This window comes from Juglans microcarpa x Juglans regia, chromosome 7S, assembly GCF_004785595.1.
Source record: "Juglans microcarpa x Juglans regia isolate MS1-56 chromosome 7S, Jm3101_v1.0, whole genome shotgun sequence".
Taxonomy (NCBI): domain Eukaryota; kingdom Viridiplantae; phylum Streptophyta; class Magnoliopsida; order Fagales; family Juglandaceae; genus Juglans; species Juglans microcarpa x Juglans regia.
This window is the reverse complement of record NC_054607.1, coordinates 17,712,650-17,734,479: the sequence shown is the minus strand read 5'-3', so window position 1 is coordinate 17,734,479 and position 21,830 is coordinate 17,712,650. Positions and strand designations below refer to the sequence as shown.

Here is a 21,830-nt window from a genome sequence, read left to right as displayed (position 1 = left end):
GATGGAGCATTAAAGAAACATCCAAGAGAACATCTATGAAGAATCTGATGTACTATTATGGTGGAATATGTAAACAAATTGAGAAGACCAATAACCGTTTCATACATTCTTTTGAGTAAAGACCACAAATGTAACATGCTCATCTCCAACTCAAGTATTAATCTTAAGCTTCATGGTAAATTTTCATCATATTACGAATGAGACTAGACCTCCGAAAATAACGACTACACTGTCTAATTCTTGTCACAGATTTTTTATGATAGTAATGACATTCCTTGGTTCCTAATTTCCCTTTGTATAACAGTTCAGATCGATTTCTTCATGAAACATGCAGTACCACCCTTTTAAGTAAATGTGCAATATCTACTGATGCAACAGTAGAGGTAAAGTTTCATCGCTTATTTCAAATGCATAATCAGATCCTAGACTGTTAGCCAAAGCTTTGAATTCATCCATCTCAGAGCTTAAAACTTTGAGACCAACCAACAAATCTCCACCAATCTGGCCCTGTAAGGAGGTCAGACACAATATTCTCTTTATGCTCTTCTTAGAAGTAAATTTAAGTGAGAAACAACAGTCGAGTGAAAACAAATCATTTTGGAGAATATTATTAAAATAAAAGTGAGCTTTTGTATATTGAGAAGCCAATGAGCTAAAGGAATGTTAAGCACAACCTGTCTTTGGTAATTCAACATGCTGATATTCCAACGGCCACTAAAGGCATCCAGTAATTTCATTAGAGCATCTGGTCTCTCAGGGATGAAAAACCGACAGAGAATCTCACTTTCAATGCTTGATCCATCACCTGCCTGAAAATTCGAAAAAGGGTGGTTCAGAACTCTAACCTATGAAATGACAAACTTTAGATGACTGGATAAAAAGGGGGTGGTATTTTTTCTATGGGAAAGTAAATAAAATAGAGGCTATGGAATCTAATAAGAGTTCGATCTTGACAATGAAACTAAGAGTAGAGCAAAACAAGATAAGAATCAAGAGGCTATTATCATTAGTTCAATCAATAAAATATCTGGCTAAGTAAACAAACCCCCAAACCATGAACCTCAATTCTGAGAGACATTACAATTTTAATCAGGTCTGTACTTGTGTGAACCGCAACCAAATGAGATTCACACTCCCAGAGTAGATAGACAACAAATTGGAGGACTCAGGAATCTGACACTGCCAGCAAAGATGACAAACAAACTAAGTTGAAATGTGGAACAAAAAGTTCTGTCCTCTTTCTTTCAACTTTTATTTTGCCTAAAGAGGTTTGTATTGAATCTTGGTTCCTATTATTTAGTTGACAGCTTGCTGAACAAGATCATTTAAATATTGCAGACCAATAATTGCAGCTTATTTAATATTTGCATGAGGGTGATTGTAAAAACAGACAAACAAACCGATGATCTTATGTTCAGAAAATCCCATGGAACTAAAAGATAATAGTATAATTGGCTTCTAGATCACACATAAAAATTATTTTGTCTGCATACCAGTTCACAGAACTGTTTGAACTTTCCCCACTTATCTGGAACATATGTAGCAGGGACAGACTCTTGCCGCCTACCAACATCAGCATGTTGGGATACCAAACTTAGTCTATCAAAGGTCATGTTTGCTCCACTGGTTATTGCTACAACATTTTCTCCCTTCAGACCATAATATTTGCAATATGCTTCTGCACCAGCAATGGCAAGGGCTCCTGCTGGTTCAAGTATGCTTCTTTTTTCCTCAAACATGTCCTGCAGCAAAATCTCCCATGATAATTTTTGGTATGCAAAATTGTATAATGCCGTTGCTTTAATATCTCCAGAAATTTAGCAAGCTGATATAGTCTATCTTTTCTTTCTTCCCTTCTTTTGGGGGAAGGGGGGTTGGTGGCAGGGATGGAAATCAAGAAATTGACTCCATGCTTGTATGAATAAGGAGGCCAAATGCCAAAAGTTGAAGTGTGATATGTTATAGGCACACTAGCTAAAATGTTCAGTTTTTTCTTTCCATTTTCTCAATAGAATTACTAACATTCTTTGTCTTTTCTGGCTAATGTATGAGTCATATCAAGTAGTATTAATCCTTTAACAAACATTGTTCCAAAAGCAAATCACATTCACACGGCTCACTTGTGAGCTTAGCTCAGCAAAAAAAAATTTGGGCCCATCATGTATTAGGCAAGTATTGAGTGTTCAACTTGATTTTTGAAACCTTGAATCAGGTTTAGATAACAGGTAACAGTGGCCCTCAGTAGCATGTTATCAGGAAATTTATGTTGTCTCTCATTAATATTAAAAACAACAGAAACTAAATACACCGTAAAATCAATGGAAAATTGTCATGCAAAAGCAGGTGATATAAGAGCTGGAAGAGAGAGGCACCTTTATTGATGCACAGATAGCATCCTGGTTTACAAGCACTACTCCATCCATGAGTTCTCTGCACAACTTGAAAGTTTCTTCCCCAACCACTTCCATAGCAACTCCATCTGCAAATCCTCCTATATTATCAAGCATAATTCGCTGCCCATGGAAAAGTGATAGTGCCATTGAATTTGCATCATATGGCTCCACCCCAATAATCTTGACCTACATGTAAGATGTTACTGATAGTGATTATTATGGTCTTACTCACATGTAAATAGAAGATCCACACACCGGACAAAATAAATGGGAGGAAAAGTATCACAAGGTAAGTGGGACAAAAATTGAATAAATACAACAATGAATTCCAAGAATCCATGACTTTACTTGAGCAGGATTTGTTCTATAGGCCCATAACTCAGTATCCCTGATCACTAAGGAGACTGGAACTGAAGCATTTGAAATAAATAAATAAACCAAGAATTTGGTCTTGAATAGTACATCTAACAAATTAATTATATCTAAAAAATATAAACTTCGAGAAAATAAGATTTGAAGCAGAATACAGGTCAGTAGAAGAGAGCTATCTGTCTGTTTGGAAACGCTGAGGACCTGCTTTGGAAAAGAGGAATGTACTTAACAGTTAAGTCACTTCTCAGTTGAATCACACCATCAAACAGATAAGTGAATCATCAAATTTATTTCACACAATATGTTGTACTGGAGTAATACTAGTTAGTTATCATATATGATGTTAGTACGTAGACAGAATAAATAGCTTGTCATGCATCACCCCAATTTCTTATGGCACAGCAGAAAACTTTGAGCAGTCTACAAGCCAAAATCCAGGAATAATATCGTTTTTTCATCATTTTGATATCAATGCATTGATAGGTTAGATTAAACGGAGTTTTCCATTATGTCACATTTCTTATTTTAACAGTGTTACATAAAGACAAAGTGCCCAAATGTCATGAACTCAAAGTTTGACTTTGGTGCTTGAACCCGAGAAGTATGTTATATTTTCACTTTCTAAGTTTCTCAGGCATTCCATTGAAGTACTAACCCAAATACATTGCTTCGTTGAATCTCAAGGAAATCAAGTCACATACCTCAGGGCAAACTGTCTTCACATAGGCAGCAATTCCAGCTATCAGCCCACCACCTCCAACAGGCACAAAGACTGCGTGTAATGGAGTTGGCATTTGACGCACGATCTCCATTCCTACAGTCCCCTGCCCCGCTATGACATCCGGGTGATCAAAACCAGGTACAAATGTTCGGCCTTCTTCTTTGGCCCGCTGTTTTGCATATTGTTGTGCGTCAGCATAGCAGTCGCCAACAAGTACAGCTTTAGCACCTAATCTCTCCACCGTCTTCAGCTAAACAAGTGTAATACCAAAAGAAATTGAGATTACTAAAATTTTTTTAAAAAAAGGACAAAACAAAAGCTTTTGTTCAGAAGGGGAAGGGGACATCAACTTTGATTTCAGAAGTTGTAACGGGCATCGCAACTACAGCATCACAACCCAATTTTTGTGCAGATAACGCAACACCTTGGGCATGGTTCCCTGCTGATGAACAAATGACTCCCCTATCCAACTGTTCCCTTGTAAGCTTGGCCATCATGTTATAAGCTCCCCTCAGCTTGAAGGAGAATACCTGGCAATTTGAAACTTTGAAGACATTAGCTGTGTTTTCTAGTGTCAGTGCACAAAGCTTTTTCTGTTCTGAAAATGTGGAAGACCAAAAAAATAAATTAAGGGCAATTTCTAAAAGCACTTCCCGATAAATGAATCCTTTGAAAAGACCAAAATGAATCCTGATGATTGAAGTTTCATTTGTAAATCTCTTTGTAATGCTAGCACACCTCGTAAAGTGTGAATCATAGTGGCTAGCTTGCCAGTTTTGTACATATTTGCTTTTGGAAACATTAAAAAAAAGACCCACGAACAAAAAAGATATAAAGAAGGTTTGCTCGGTTCTCCTAGTAATTGTGAAGATTTGCTATTGAGTTTTTTAGTCAGTTTATTATTTTAATTTCTTCTCTTGTTTCCATTTCATTTTATTGTTCAGAAAGACGAAAATGAATGGGTCAAAAGGTCTATGAGAAGCCGTTGAGAATCTGTTTCTGAGAACATACTCCAGGTTGAAGATCCTCTCTCTTGAGCCAAATATGGACTCCAAGCCTCTCAGAGAGCTTTGAAGCATACTCCATTGGTGTCTCGATCGCAACATCATAAACCTTAGACGACAATATCTTGGGCAAGTAACCGATGGCATGCTGGAACCCATACCCGCCATCTCCGGCGGCCGCCGCCAACTTTTCAGGCGCAACACCGAGAAAGCCACTCTCATACACTAAAGACTCAGCCGAGACTTTCATCAACTGGGGCGGCATATGATCTGAGGTCTCAGGTGGCGTAGAATTAATTAGAGGAGCGAGCCTTAAGGGCTTGTGGGAGTTCTGCAGCGCAGGGTTTGTCAAGGTTGCAGTAACAACATTGGAGGGTCGGCTTTTGTGGTATTTGTTTAGAGTTAAGGTTCTGATCATGGGTGGGAAGGGAGAGTGGTGGGGTTTGCTGCGAGATAAAGGAAAACCAGGTGAAGAAGTGAAGCAGAGAACCTCCATTCTTGGAGACACAAAGAGATGCGAGCAGTACTCCACGAAAACCCTTCCCCAACCCCAACAATCATATACATATATATATATATAATATATAGAGAGAAATATTCTAACCATAAAGTGACTATACAAAAATAATTTTATAAATTGATGGAACTTGATATGATTCGTTAGATTATAGAATTATTTTTATTATAAAGTAGATCTAACAGATCAGTTGAAGTCACGTCAATTTATAAGATTATTTTTATATAATTTATTACGAATGTAACAGTTCCTATATTTGGACGAATTCTAACAACACCAAAACAGAATATACACGACTGGACCACCAGAATTCTAACAACACCAAAACAGAACATACACGACTGGTCTTTCCTAATAAAGAGCATGCAACGTATATTTGACGTGGAGGATTTTATGGGATATTATCATCCTTTGTCTTGTAGGCAGAGTGACTTTGTACTCTGTTTTGTGTATGCATCTGAATGTATACAGATGTGTGTATGCATCCTGCTGTCAAAGATATATTTCCTTATGGTTTGATCTGATCTTTCAGATATATATATATATACATGCACTAATATAAAATTATAGGTAGGGTACGTCAAAGCACAATATTCTACTGCATGCAAACGTAAACGATCTGAATTCTTTTCCCACTAATTTACAAATAACTCTAGGATAAGTTCTAAATATAAATTTTGCATTAAGCTTTTTTTATAAAAATGTGGGCCTATCAATAAAAATTGAATTTTTTATACGTTTTTTTATAGTGTGGTCTACTATTTTATAAAAGGCATACCCAGACTTATATATTGTGGATCGACTTGTATATATCATTATTCTTAATTTATATACTCTATATCTCGTGAAGTAATCCCCATTTCACCTAAAAATCATGAAAGGAGTACTCCAGTACTACTTGAGTGGGAAGGTTTTTTGAGCCTTCCGTAGAAGTTCTGAACATAATTTCTAGCTTCTTACCAAATTATAGTGGCCTTCCTCGATCTTAAGCAAATAGTAGTAGTGGAATATGACGATCGAGCAGAAAAAACACAAATAATGCATCTTTTCAATCCTAGTGGAACAATTCCGGTTAAATTACTCCATCTTTGTGGGCATGTCTCCGTGCTCTCCACGTTATCTAATTATTTTTGTTTGAGCCTATCTTTCTCTTCGGATAACTATGAGGATGGTCCGTTTGGCAACACAATTATTATCAAGTATTTTAAGATATTTTTTTCTTAAACATCACTCAAACACAAAATACTTTTTAATTTTAAATATTTAATTTTTCCATCTAATCATTACTTAATCTTTACAACTTTCTCAAACTCCCAAATAAAATATAAAAAATATATTACTTTTTCATATTTAAAAAATAATAATATTAAAAAATAATATTAAAACAATTTTTTAATTTTTTAATATGTTAATTAAAAATCTTCAATTCTTCCATATATATATATATATATATACACACACACACACATACATAAATACATTTATGATATACACTTACGTATACATTTATTTCTTTTACTAATTATTAGTTTATATTATATATATATAAATACTTTTATCGAAATATTTATTTTCAATACTTAAACCGGATGTAAGGAGATTCCCCCCCCCCCAGCAAGCCCAAGAAACTTGTGCATAAAAGAGAAGTAAGATCAAAAGTCTAGCCTAGGATAAATAGTCCCTAAACTGGTCTACGGGAAAGCTCTCTAAACACAACTTGTAGGAAGAGTAGTGTTGCAGGGGATGAGACTAGTCAGTTTGAGAACCCCTCAAGTAGTATCCAGTCTTCAAGTACCTGCCCGCACAACATACATGATATACAGGGAGCCATATTTAATCTACTGATAGAGAAGTCATGAACGGACTAGAGGTGAGACAAACTGAAAGAAAGAGGTTGAAGAACCACACTGCATTAATGACTTCACCAACCGGCCAACACACTAGTCATGCCGCATTTAAAGGTTCTGACACAACTAACAGTATGAGGAACGTGGACTTCATGGGAGTAGGCATGGTCTGCTCTCCCGACATATAGTATAAATAGCAGATTCCAGGTACGAGAATATCTCTCTAATCCCTAGACTCCCTTAATTATTTACAAACTTTCAAGAATATTTACTAAATTTGGCATTAGAGGTTACCCAGCCCCTAGGCCTCTGTCTCAAAACCACAGTCATTTCTACCTTTAGCAGGCCCATTTTTGAAAATCTGATTTGTTGAAATTTAGCTCAAAAGTGTGCGAAACATGACGTTAACAACTAACATTGTCCAAACCTTCATTTTACAAACAAAAAGGCATAGCTAAGCTAAATTAATGATTTTCAAATTGTGGGAGATAATTAAGGTGGGATTTGGATAATAAGATGAGATGAGATGGTTTTAGATGAAAGTTGAATAAAATATTATTTTTTAATATTATTATTATTTTAATATTTGAAAAAATTAAATTATTTATTATATTTTATACAAAAATTTGAAAATTTTGAACCTCGATCAAACGTACGTACGTGGATCCTCTTCCCATGCATGCATGCAAGGCACAAGATTGAGTCAAAAGCCCGCCACTCGATGACCTTTACCAATTCCAAACTCCATTACTTCATATATATGTTTCAGATATAATATTATATTAGCTTTGTTCCCAATTAAGATAAGCGTTGACTACTGCATGTTGATTTGCTGATTTGTTGCGCGCTGGTTCTGATCATTCCCTTTCTACCTACCTCTTTCCTGCGTCAGAAACCAGTTGGTATATAAATATAATACCCCGTATTTTTTTAACGCATTTATTTATTTTATGTGAAAGATTTTTTTTATATAATTAATTTAAATATTATTGTTCTTGTTTTAAAAATTTATCGAATTTTTCTCGTTGGATTTATTTTATAATTTTTACGTTGTGAAATTTATTTGGATGTGCTTTGGTGTTATTATTTTAATGTTTGTTTTTAAATTTACATTTTGCTTTAATGAATAATTTTATTGTTGGACTTTAATTGTTATTGTTTTATTTTAATTTTTTTTTCTTTTTCTTTTCTGTTTTTTTTTTCTCCCACGCACGGCACTTCACGGTGCACGTCTATCTCTTTTCTTTCTCTAGGGTTTTCTTAGTACCCGTATATTTTCACACTTACACCCTAAACCTTCGAAACTACCCTGTGCCGTCGCTGCCACCAGCCTCCAGAGTTCACCATCGTGCAGCCCCTCCTAGTTCGACGTCAACTTCCATCTCCATGCACGTAAAACCGACGCCACCGTTAGCGTCCTTCACCTAGGCTCAACGCCTCTCTGTGCGCCATCGTGTCCGTCTCGGCCTCAGCCGCAGCAGCATGCCGTTACCGTGAGAGCGTCCCGCTCATACAAGGAGGTCAGCAACCGCGGGAAACCATTGCACCACGTGAGACGCTGAGCAAGCGGATCGCATGGCAAGAGACTCGCCCGCGCACGGCCAAAAGCCATCCTGCATCTTCACGGTTTTATCCAACCGTCTTCTGGAAAACCGCAGCCTCCCAAGGAAGTCAAGTCGCCGCTTGCTCCTCCTCAACGCTGCCATGCGCGGCCACCGTGACCCAGCCGTGAACCCGTAGCCTTCGATAGCCATCCCGCAGCCTCTGTTTTTCACTCCCGAAACAGAGGATGGTTCTCCTCCTACCGTGAGCCATTGCAACCTTTAACCATCGTGAGCTTCTTCACGTTGCGGCTCTAGAAACTGCCGGAGAAGTTTTCCGTCACCCCAGGTCCGCCTTGCCGCCCCGCCGCACGGTATCTCCCTCTCTGTTTTCTGTCTCTCACGTTGGTTTACTCTCCCGTAAGCTCTCTCTCACCGTGCATCTCTCTCTCTCTCTCTTTCTCGTCCAGTGCATAGCCACCGAGTGCACCACCTCCCGTTGCACGCCGCGCCGTCGCACTTCACCATCTCGGTGAGTCCCTGCCGCCACTGCATGTTTTTCGTTTATTCTGTTGTTTGTTTATCGTCTATTTTACGTATAGGGTGCTTATATATATATTTATATATATATATATATATATATGTGTGTGTGTGTGTGTGTGTATGTATATTTATAAGTAAAGTTTTAACTTGGGCACTCACTAGTTTTAACCTAATATATATTAGGAAAGTTCACGGTTTGAGTTTCGGCTGAGAAGAAATTTTTGTGTGTTGAGTTTATATTTAATTAGGATTTTGTTTTAAGTTTTAATAAATATTATATTGTATTTTGATAATATTGTTAGTTAAAGTAAGTAAATCTATTTTTCATAAGAGGTGAGTTTTTCATGAATTATTTTAGGAAAAGATTAGTAATCAATGTATTCTTTTTATTTATAAAATATTGTTGGTATTTTAGATATTTTGAATATTAATTTTTATTGAGTTCTATAAGTATCATAATACTTTTTCGATAAATTTTCTTCTCCAGTACGATTTCGATTAAGTAAATATTGTTGGTCTTAGAAAATGTTGGTATTTTAGGTATTATGAGAATTTTAGGTTTTGAGGTTCTTAAAATAGGTTCTTTTAGCATTTTTTAAGTTTTAATATCGAAATTCGTGGTTGATTGGAAATTTATGGAAGTTACGTGATTATTTTATAGGTGACGATTAATATTTGTTCGGTATTTTTTAGGAAAGTTCTGAAAAGCTAAGAAGTCCAGGTAAGCGGGGTTCCTACGCTAGACTTTGCATTAAAATAAAATGAACTAAGGTCCTTCTTGGAAAATGTGCATGTTTGGTTATGAAAAGAAATATGAAAACAACCTCAGATATTTGTTCTGCATCACTCATAAGATTCGGTTTATGAAGAAAGTATTTTCTGTCATGACTGGTATAGACATGAGCTTATTTTTGATATTTTGTTTCTGAACTTTGAAAAAGAGAGCGAATATGAAATTTTGTGCATAAAGTATGTTTTGTGATCTGATTCTGTTATGTTTTGTACTCTGTTATGATGTGGCATCTGAAAAACCTTTGGCATGACTTTCTGACTCTGATTCTGACTTTGATATGGTGATTCTGATTCTGTTTTGCTCTGATATGTGGCCCTGTCACGGGATATAATAGTGATCTCTGGCCCTGTCACGGGATATAATAGTGACCTCTGGCCCGCCACGGGATATAATAGTGGTTTTCTATTCTGAGTGCAATCGCTTTGGTAACACAGTGATTTATGTTCTGCTTGGCTTTTCGCAGGATGTACAACCCTACCACGGGGGTTAAACATGGTCTCTGTTCTGATATGATATGATAAGACGAAGTTGTTCAGTCATGTTGTGCCAAAGGAGCCTTTGAACATGAAAAGTTGGTTTCTGAATATGAAATATTTGAGAAGTCGCTCTAATTTTCTGATAAAAAGTATTTGTTTGAGATTTGCATATTGATACTGAAATGTTTTGTTTCTGCATTTCGAACTCTGTGAAAATGCTCGTGTTTACACACTAGTGTATGTCCTCTACTTACTGAGTTGTTGATAACTCACCCCTTATCTCCATTCATTTTTCAGATAATTTTTGAATAGACCAGCTAAGGATCAGGATTATGGAGAATCGGTGAGATGACTTTTAAGCATAGTGGATTACTCATAGAAGATTTTTGAGAAATAACGGATTTTATTAAGAGACTTTGTAGTATTCTGATGACGTTATATTTTGGAGTCTATAAATTTGTTGATTATCAGGTTATATGAGTTAACTCTCCAGGCCCTCGGGGACGGGGCGTTACAATAAAACCAAAGTTTTGAATATAGTTACGGTCGAGACATTGTAATGAAATATTTTAATATTAATATCATTTTAGCATAATTTATATATAAATAAATTATATTTTAAAATAACAACATTTAGCACCAATCAAAAAATTCATATGCTACTTTTTATTATTAAAGGTTTTTAGGTTCGAACCTTATTTAAATTAGTTTCAATATAAGTCATCTCCTTTCCTAAAGAATTCTTGTAAACTTGAATTCAAATGTTAAGTTTTAATATTAAGGGTCTTTTATGGGTTGATATGGACTGAGATTTTTTAAGAATTTTATTGGAATTTTATGATTTAAAATTAAAAATACAAATATAAAAATTAGAACATATATATATATAGGGAAAGTCTATTATGCCGCCTCAAACATACCGCTTGGTTTGATCGCTCGATTTTTTTTTTTTTACCGAATGATGAAGAAAGTAATTTTAAATGTATAGATATATTTTTTTATTTTTTAAAAATATTTAAATACATTAAAAAATGTGAATAGAAAAATAAAAAAAAAAAGTTGCTTTTGCAACTAGCGGCAACACCTAGCGGTGCTACTCGGGCGGCAGAGTAGCACCGCTCATATATATATATATATATATATTTAACATTTATTATTGTTAATATAAATCTTCAAGAAAATATTAAATACTAAATAAATATTATAAGATCCAGCCATTTTATATATTTATATGTGTCTTGCTCTAAGGTCTAAAATGTGAATAACAACTGAAAAGTTTCAAATACGGTTTATTAATAAATGATATTTTGATCGAAATCAATGATAATTTTTTTATGAAGGGGAAATCGATATAAAAATAATAGTAGTGAGATTGTTTGAGTTAAGATGTTTAAGTATTAAAAGTGTGTGAGTTCCAATATTGTGAAATATGATGTAGAAATGAGATGAGATAGTTTTAACTTTTTATGGGGATTAGAAAAATTGGTGGATCCCACCAATTATTTGGTTTGAATTTTTAATGATTGATTAATAATTATGAATGATTAATTCTCAATGAACAAAGATGAAAAAAGTTGAGAAATATGGGATGAGATGGTTTTGTGTTTAACATGTTGTTTGGATACTTGAAAAAGATATATGGTTTGGCATATGAGATGGTTTCACCTCATCTGTATTTCAACTCAAGCCACAAACGAGCCCGTTGGGGTTTTGAACCCTGCTTCTTATATATAGTTTTTAGTTTTTTTATTTTTTTTTTACTGTATCTCCCTATTTAGTTTTTGGACAAATGTTTATTCAATAGTCTTATCCTCAAAAGCAACCCCTTTTTCCCACGTTCTAAATTTTATCTACGCTCCAATCTTGCACTGCAAGTCCGTCCTATGTAGCAAGCAACAGCTACCACAGACACCCAATACAGATAAGTTTCGGTTAAATGCTACTATTGAAAATGTTAGATAATTAAACAAGTGGTTTGACCTCGCTACAGTGCCAGCCAAATATGACTGATCACAAGAACTAGTTATTGTAGCTCAAAGTTCTTATAACCCCATGATGCTAAATCCATTGCAAACCCATCTAGGTGATATTAGGCATATTGGGACTTCGCTGACGTTTGGTTAAGCCAATATTAATGCTCTTACGCATCCACATTCGGACCCTTAAAAATAGCTCCTTAGCCAAAATTTGGTGAAGATGCATGATTAACTTTGTCAAAAAGTCACTCCACATCCGGCTTGGCTTAATTGGGAAGAGATTTGGTTTTGCAACATTAAAATTCTGTTTTTTAATTCAAACGTAGCTCCCTATATGATTTCTTCAATTTGTTTATTCCATAGTTGGGGGTGTTCAATTGGATTTTGAAAAATCTAATCTTTTGAGATGTTTTTATAAAATGATGTGTTAAGCAATCAATACCAGATCAAGAAATACCAGATCAAGAGCAATCAATACTAAATCAAGATCAAGCTGTCACAAATCACATTCCAGCTCACAATGAATTGGTTTCTGTTAAATAGGAATGAAAGAGATAGTTAGCCATGTATTGCTCAATTTACCATGTATGGCGTGATTTATTTTAGGAAAGCTTCTAAAGCTTCTCAGTTTTGTAGGATGTCTATATAATAGAAAATATACAGTAGGTTACGACATATTGGTCTAGCCCTTTTTCCTTTTATTCTTTCATGGTATCACAACCAATTTGGCTTACGCCCGATCCTGACATTATGTCTTCTTCCGCTGCTATCTTCATTCCCCCAAACAATCTTCTACAATTTGTTTCGGTGAGGCTTGAGGGACCTGCTTCTTATTTAAATTGACCATCTCAATTTGAAGATGCTCTTAGTATTCATGATCTTTTGGGCTACGTGGATGGTACAGAACCGTGCTCAAATGAATTTCTACCTGCTGCTGAAGGTAGAACAACTTGTGAAACCAATCCCGATTTCACTTTATGGAATTGTAAAAACCAGTTTGTACTGGTTTGGATGAAATCTACTATATCTGAGAAGGTGTTATCCATGGTCTATGGTTTGAAGACTGCTCGACAAGTGTGGGTTGCTTTAGCACAACGCTTTGCATCTCCTTTAGCCTCCAATGTCAATCAATTAAAGCGTCAATTACAAAGTTTGTAACAAGGAGGGCAGAGCTGTTCAGATTTCATTGAACATGCAAAAGCTCTCGCTGATCAATTAGCGGCAGTAGGGAAGCCTGTGGATGAAGCAGATTTAATTTTTCATGTCCTTAGAGGACTCAACATTGCCTACACTCCATTTGTCTCGAATTGCTATTTTGCTCAGCGTGAGAAATCTTTGTCCTTATCTGATTTCCAATTTGAATTATTTGCCTTTGAAGCACTCCTTGAAAATCAACAACGAAGTGTACAAACTAATCATAATAGTTTTGCAATGATTGCTCATAAACTTGGAGGAGGAGGTGCGAGAAATTAGAAGAAAAATAACAAAAATTGGCAGCAACAATGTTCTACTCCAGCCCCTCCGATTCAGAAATTTATTCAAGGCAATAGCAATGGCAATCTTGTCTCCTCCAACGTTGGGCATGTACCTGCCAATATTGGACGTGCTCTTGCATGGGCAAATGACCCAACTTTTGATTCGTATGTCTGTCAAATATGCGGCAAAAAGAATCACATGGCACTCGACTGTTTCCATAGGTATGATTATAATTACCAGGGGCGCCATCCACCTCAACAATTAGCAGCTATGGTAGAGCAATCAAATTCTCTTCATGATGAGAATACTTGGTACGTTGACAGTGGTGCAAATAAGCATGTTATTGCTGACATTGCTAATCTTTAGTAGGTTGAACCTTACAAAGGAGATGACAAAATAGTTGTGGGTAATGGTAATGGTTTACAAATTAAGCATACTAGTACACTCCCGTTACATGCATCTAAATCTACTCTGCAAATGAAACATGTTCTTCATTGTCCACAAGCAGCAGTAAATTTTTTGTCTATTAATAATTTTTGTATAGACAATGATTGCTACTTTGTTCTTACTGGATCCAATTTTTTTGTGAATGACAACCTTAGGGGACACACGTTGCTAACAGGTAGGAGTGAAGGCGGACTTTACCCTATTTAGGTTGATCGAAAAACCAATAATAATTTTCGTACGAGTGTTGCTCTTATGGGAGTTCGTACTACTCTTGATGTTTGGCATGCAAGATTGGGTCACCCCTCCTCGCATATCACCAAGAGTGTCATCAAGTCCTTTAATTTGCCTGTTTCTGGCTCTTTCAATTTGAATTCTGTTTGTCAGTCTTGTTTAATGGGAAAAGCCAAGCAATTACTGTTTGCTGATTCTACGTGTGTAATGTTGTCTCCTTTGGATCTTATTCATTCAGATGTTTGGTCTCACCTATTGTATCTAATGAAGGTCATAGATATTATGTTCTCTTCATAGATGACTACTCTCATTTTACATGGGTGTACCCTATTCGTAATAAATCTGAAGTTTTTTCTTGCTTTGTGCACTTTAAATCCTCGGCTGAAAATCGCTTCTCTACAACAATTAAACAATTTCAATGTGATAATGGTGGTGAGTTTCTTTCTCACCAATTCGAAAATTTTTTATGATAATATTTGATTCATCATCGACTTTTGTGTCCTTATACCTCTCAGCAAAATGGCCTAGCTAAAAGGAAACATAGGCACATTATAGAAGTTGGACTCTCATTGTTGGCTCAATCACATTTGCCTACAAAATTTTGGGTTGAAGCATTTATGACTGCCATTTATCTTATTAACCACACTCCCACTTCTGTTCTAAATTATACATATTCATAATTTAAACTGTTTGCTCAGACACCAGATTACTCCTTTTTACGATCTTTTGGCAGCGCTTGCTATCCCTTCTTGAGACCTTATACAAAGCATAAGCTAGCCTTTCGTAGCAAACAGTGCATTTTTCTTGGCTATTCATCTCAGCATCATGGATATCGTTGCATGGATCCAATGTCTCAAAAGATTTATATCTCTCGTAATGTTGCCTTTGATGAACTTAATTTTCCAGCACGGGTATGGTCCTCCTCCACGTCTCATGTTGCCACAGGTGTTTCCAAGACAGGTATGTTCTTTGATCTCACTCCCTTTTGTTTGCAGTTCATGTTAGAACAAGTCCCTAATGTTTCAGAATCAGTCACAATTTCCTCTAGTCCCATACAGCCACCTCAAAGTCCATTACATGAGCCACCTCAAAGCCCATTACGTGAGCCACCTCAAATTCCTCTAAATCAGCCATCTTCAAGTCCAATACAGCCACCTCATAATCCACTACCTGATCCATCTTCATCCAATGTCAATATTTCTTCGCCTCCTCCCATAAATCCTGCTTCCTCACATCATATGGTGACACGCTCAAGTACTGGAACTCTTCGGCCCAAAGAGTTTCCAGATTTTCAACTTTTCTATGCTTCTAAACATCTAATACGTGTGTTTACTGGGCTTACCTGTGTAGAACCAAGTTGTTTCTCTCAAGCTATTTTGTCACAGGATTGGAAGCAAGCTATACAGATGGAATATGATGCACTTATGACCAACAACACATGGGACCTTGTACCATGACAAATTGATCATAATGTTATTTGCACCAAATGGGTTTATAAGGTCAAACAAAAGGCAGATGAGAGTATAGATCGTTATAAGGGGAGGTTGGTGGCATGGGGTTTTCAGCAGGTGGATGGTGTGGACTTTGCTGAGACATTTAGTCTTGGGATCAAACCTGCTACTGTGCGAGTGGTGCTAGCACTTTCTGTGTTCTTTGATTGGCCTGTGTTGCAGTTCGATGTTTCCAATGCTTTCTTGCATGGAACACTTGAAGAAGAGGTCTTTATTTAACAACCTCGTGGTTTCATTGATCCTATATATCCTGAGCATGTGTGTCACCTTAAGAAGGCTCTCTATGGCCTTAAACAGGCACGGCGAGCATGGTTTTTTACGGCTCTCCAATACTCTACTTGATCTTGGGTTTGTAGGCTCCTCTGTTGACACTTCATTGTTTACTTTTCCCTATATGGAAAAGTTCATGTCTTTGTTCTCATCAACGTGGATGATTTGCTTATAACGGAGTCTTGTCCTAACTTTCTCGAAACTCTTATTGCCCAGCTTAAAAAGGAATTTGCCTTAAAGGCTCTTGGTGATCTAGGATATTTTTTGGGCATTGAAGCATGTCAAGATGCCCATGGATTACATCTTCGGCAGAGCAAATACATCCTCGATGTTCTTCATCATGCACGGATGGTGGGTGCAAAACCATATCCAACACCTTGTATTTCAGGCAACAAAATTTTTGATGTGACTGATGAACCTATTCAAGATGTTACGGCTTATAGGAAAATTGTTGGGGCTCTTCATTCACCTACTGCTATCCATTGGAAGTCTGCAAAGCGTATTTTACGCTAGCTTAAAGGTACAGTCGATCATGGTTTGTACTTCACTAAAGGGTCACTCAACCTTCATGCCTACTGCGATTCTGATTGGGTAGGGGATCCTATTGATAGACGGTCCACTATTGGATATGGCGTTTTCTTGGGTTCTTGTTTAGTCTCTTGGTGTGCAAAAAAAAAAAAAAACAGAATGTTGTATCTCGATCAAGCACAGAGGCAGAATACCGAGCCTTATCTATGGTTGTTGCTGAATTGTATTGGATTTGGATGTTGCTTAAGGACCTACATATACCTCTTCTTTCTCCTCCTACAGTTTGGTGTGATAATCAGAGTGCAATTGCCCTTGTTGCCAATCCTGTTTACCACGCTCACACCAAACACATCGAGGTTGACTTCCATTTTATTCGTGAGAAGGTGATTAATAGAGATGTCCAAATTCACTATATCTCCACCTTCGATCAAGCAGCAGATATTTTTACTAAAGGCTTGACATCCTCTCAGTTTCAGTTCCTAAAGACAAAATCATGGTCTATCATCTCCCCATTCGTTTATGTGGGGGGGGGGGGGGGGGGGGGGGGGGGGGGGGTGTGGGGGTGGGAGGTTAAGCAATCAATACCAGATCAAGATCAAGCTGTCACAGATCACATTCTAGTTCACAATGAATTGGTTTCCGTTAAATAGGAATGCAAGAGATAGTTAGCCATGTATTGCTCAATTTACCATGTATAACGTGATTTATTTTAGGAAAGCTTCTAAAGCTTCTCTGTTTTGTAAGATGTCTATATAAGAGAAAATATATAGCAGGCTATGACATATTGGTCTAGCCCTTTTTCCTTTTATTCTTTCAATTTTGAGATATTTTATAAAAATATATTTTATTTTAAAATATAAATGTATAAAGTGTTTTAAAAATAAATCGTGTTTATTATTTATTTATTTTTAGGTGTGTAATGTAAGAAAATGACTTATCTATATGTGGATTTGATCATTTTGGTTTTTCCTGGTGTTGTGCCGTAATGGTAAATGATTATTAAATCTTGGGTAAGTCAGTGCGGGCATGTTGTCGCGCGTTGAGGGATGGGATAGTTTAGTTAATTATATATACATATCTTTTGTTTTTTATTCCATCTTGATTTAAAATGGGTATAAATCAAGATGCTTTCAACTCGAGAACTTTGATTTTAACTCGAGAACTTTGATTTTAGTACAGTCGAAGGTGCAGTGCCTTAGACCCCGTTTGAATAGTAAGATGAGATAAGATAATTTTAAATAAAAGTTGAAAGCTGAATAAAATATTATTAAATTATTCTTTTTTAATATTATTATTGTTTTGAGATTTGAGAAAATTGAATTGTTTATTATATTTTGTGTGAGAATTTGAAAAAGTTATAATGATAAAATAAGATGGGATGAGATGAAATCGTTTCTATATCTAAACGAGACCTTAATACATGTAAGAATGGTTACATATTTCGAGTAGGTGGCTACAGCTAGCCCCCATCTAGAGATAACATTTGAAATATATAATCATAAAACAGAGAATATTTGTATTGGCTTTCTACACACTCTTGTGGTCATCGTGCTCTTTATTTATAGAGATTAGTTTTATCAAATACAACATAACACAACTTTGTTACATTTAAAAAAAAAAAAAAAAAAAAAAGAACACAGAAGATAGAACAGAAAATTAACGAGATTCTTGTGATAAGCTTCATCCCTTCTCCCTATTTTTATCCTTATCTCTTTGTTGATTTGCTTTGGTGGAGCTTGTAAGGTGGAGTCTGGCTGAGTAGTGGCAAGGTTGCTATGAAGTCTTATGCAAGAGTGTTGATCTTGTTGATAAGTTGTATAAGTAAGAGAGGTAAAACGGTGTATTGAGATAAGTAATGTTACACGTTTTATGGATTGTAACAGAATTAATAGTAGAGGAATGTAAATGGTGCATTTTGTAGTTAAGTGGAACGGTGCGTTTGATGGAGGCATAATGTAGTGTATGAAGTGTAGTGTAATGTCGTCATTCTTGTCTTGTATTAGATCAGTATAAAAGGGCGCGAGCCTTGAAGGAGAAAGCAGTTGAGAATTCTGAAAGTTGACTGTATTTTGGAGGTTAAAGATTCCTTGAAATTCTCTGAGCAATAAGAGAAGTGTTGTGGCTTCTTTCTTCAATTTTTTATCTTTCTTCAGTTCTTGTTCTTGATCATTCTTTAGTTCTTGTTCCATTCTGTTCTTTCGTTATTTTTCAATCGTGAGAAGTGAGAAGTACCATTACAATTGGTATCAGAGAGAATGATTCTCTCATGGAGGAGAACACGCATGCAGCAGCTTTGAAGGCGCAACAAGAAGGCACCTTGAGGTAGCAAGAGGGCATTGTCAAGCAGTTGGAAGAACACCATCATGCTATCAGTGGCATCATAGGCAAGTTAGACCAGCTTACTGACATGTTGCGTTCTGTGGTTTAATGTCAGCAAGTAAATTCTGCTCTTACTCCTTCTATTGGGGGTAGGTATGGGTGTAACCTATCTGGTTCGATCTAGATTTTAAGAAATTTTAGAACCGAACTAGTATATGCCAGTTTTGAAAATTTAAGAATCGATTCATCACCAAAACCAAAATTTTTCATTTTTCTGGTTTCGGTCCAGTCCGGTTCAGTTTACCATTTACTCATGTGACACTATATATGTTTAACATTATAATTTTTTTAATATTAAACTTAATTGTGAGAATTTAGTATTTATTATTAACAATTACTAATTCTTTAATGTTCAATTATAGTAATATAATATAAGTAGTATCTAACTTGTTAGTGAGATTAATAAACTTGAATAATAAGATTAAACTAGTATAATTAGTGTATAATTATACTAGTGTGTTAATTTTATGTTATAAGATTAATAGACTTAAATAATAGGATTAGAATTTCATGTTATATTAATTAGAAATGTAACATATAATATATAGAAAAATTAGATATAATATAAAAAATTAAAAATATATATACCAATCCAGTTCAGTTTAAACCGATTTTCAAAATATAAAAATCGATACCGCACCGGTTTAGCACTGACTTAGGACCGGTTTTCATTTTTAAGAACCAGTATCGTATTGGACCAGTTACAAACTGGACCAAACCCACCTGTCCGGTCCAGTTCGGTTCAACTTGTTTTCTGGTTTTTTCTTACACCCCTAGGGGTAGGGATGAAAATCTTGAGGGGGGTGTATGGGAGAAGTATGTATCTTGATGAAAGGGGGTCATTACCTAGAGGGATTCAATTAGACTTTCCACATTTTGATGGATCTAATCCTGCTAGTTGGATTTTTAAAGCCTCCCAGTACTTTGAGTTTCATCAGAATTTAATGAATCAAAGGCTCTTGATGGTCTCATATTACATGGAGGGTGAAGCCCTTGTGTGGTATCAAAATGCTATTGATTGTGGTATTTTTGCAAGCTGAGATTATTTTGTGAAGGCTCTTCAGGTGAGATTTGGCCCTACAGCCTATGATGACCCTATAGAGGTTTTAACTCGTTTAAAGCAAGTGTCTTTTGTGGCAGTTTACCAGGCACAATTTGAAGCCTTGTCAAATAGGTTAAAAGGGTTGTCTAAAAAACATAAGCTGAGTTGCTTTATGAGTGGCCTTAAGGATGATATTTGATTTCCTACTCATATGATCAGTCCTGTGAATTTAAACGTTACCTTTGGCCTAGCTAAAATTCAGGAGAAATACTTAATAGCATCGAGGAAGTCTTGGAGAGCCAGTACAATGTATGGCTCTGAAAGTAGTTTTGATATGGGAGAGGATGCTGCCAAAGTACAGAAGAGTACTAAACCTATTAAAAATGTTTATTCCTCCCAAATGGATGAGAAGAGAAGGAAGGGGTTTTGTTACCACTACGATGAAAAGTGAAACCTAGCCCATGTTTGTAAAAATCCTAAAGCATACTTGTTATAAAGGGAAGATTTTGTGGTAGCAGTTTCTAAAGTGTTAATGAATCTGAAGGGGTTAGTGTTGATAAGAGTATTGGGAAGAAAAGCACTATGGTTGATGAGGAGAACTTGGAAATTTTCATCCATGCCATCTCAGGTTATTCTAGCAACAATTCCATGAGGTTGCTAGGAAGAGTTGGGGCTTGTTTTATCGAAATTCTAGTTGGTTCGGGAAGTGTTCATAACTTCCTGGATCCCCTAGTTGTGCAATCTGCAAGGCTGAGGATTCATAAAGATTCTACTTTACAAATGAAGGTTGCTAATGGGGATGTGGTGCTGAGTGAGGGTTTTTGTCAAGAAGTGGTGAAGATTCAAGGTTCTAAGTTTGATGTGCCTTTCCATATTTTGAGATTGGAGGGATGTGATATGTTACTAGGTGTGCAGTGGCTCAAAACATATGGGCCTATTAATTGGGATTTTGCTGATATGACTATCAGTTTTCTGCTGGGAAACTCTAGATAGATTTTGAAGGGGTTGAAACCAGATGAATTGACAATTCAGAATGGGGAGAGTTGCTTGAAGTTATCTCTGGTTAGACAAAATGGTTGGTTTTTACAAATGTTAGCTAGAAGTTATGAACAACAGCCTGTAAATCAGAGTCAAGAGATAACAACAGTTGTTAATGAGTTCAAGGAAGTTTTTGGTGAACCTGTTCAGTTATCTCCTAAAAGGACTTTTGATCATCAAATTCCCTTGAAGGAAGGGACCACCCCAATTTCTGTAAGGCCTTACAGATACCCTCATTACCAAAAGATAGAAATTGAAAATATTGTGAAAGACTTGTTGATTTCTGGTGTGGTGAGACCAAGCTAGAGTCATTTCTCCTCTCCAATACTTTTAGTTAAGAAGTCTAATGGATCTTGGAGGATGTGTGTTGATTACCGTGCCTTAAATCAAGGTACCATCAAAGACAAATTCCCTATACCTATCATTGATGAGTTACTTGACAAGTTGTTTGGAGCTAAATTCTTTTCAAAACTGGGTGTGAGGTCTAGATACCACCAGATCAGGGTTAATGAAGAGATATTGAGAAAACAGTTTTTAAAACTCATGAAAGTCACTATGAGTTCTTAGTAATGCAATTTGGCCTTACTAATGTCCTGTTACTTTTCAAGGCCTAATGAATGATATATTCAAGCCTTTTTTTAGAAGGTTTGTGCTGGTTTTTTTTATTTATAATATCTTGGTTTATAGCAGAAACTTGGGTAAGCATGTACATCATCTTAGAGGTA

General features: G+C 36.1%; 1 protein-coding gene across 1 annotated transcript; it reads right to left on the bottom strand.

Moving 5' to 3' along the window:
• Nucleotides 1-91: 91 nt before the first annotated feature.
• Nucleotides 92-5,440, bottom strand: LOC121240197 (threonine dehydratase 1 biosynthetic, chloroplastic-like). The gene is made up of 8 exons (XM_041137597.1): nt 5,306-5,440; nt 4,498-5,063; nt 3,837-4,016; nt 3,467-3,736; nt 2,373-2,579; nt 1,494-1,742; nt 675-809; nt 92-507 (listed from the first exon to the last, which is right to left on the bottom strand). The coding sequence occupies exons 1-8, from the start codon at nt 5,370-5,372 to the stop codon at nt 364-366; spliced, it is 1,818 nt and encodes a 605-aa protein (XP_040993531.1). The 5' UTR covers nt 5,373-5,440; the 3' UTR covers nt 92-363.
• Between the last annotated feature and the right edge of the window lie 16,390 nt (nt 5,441-21,830).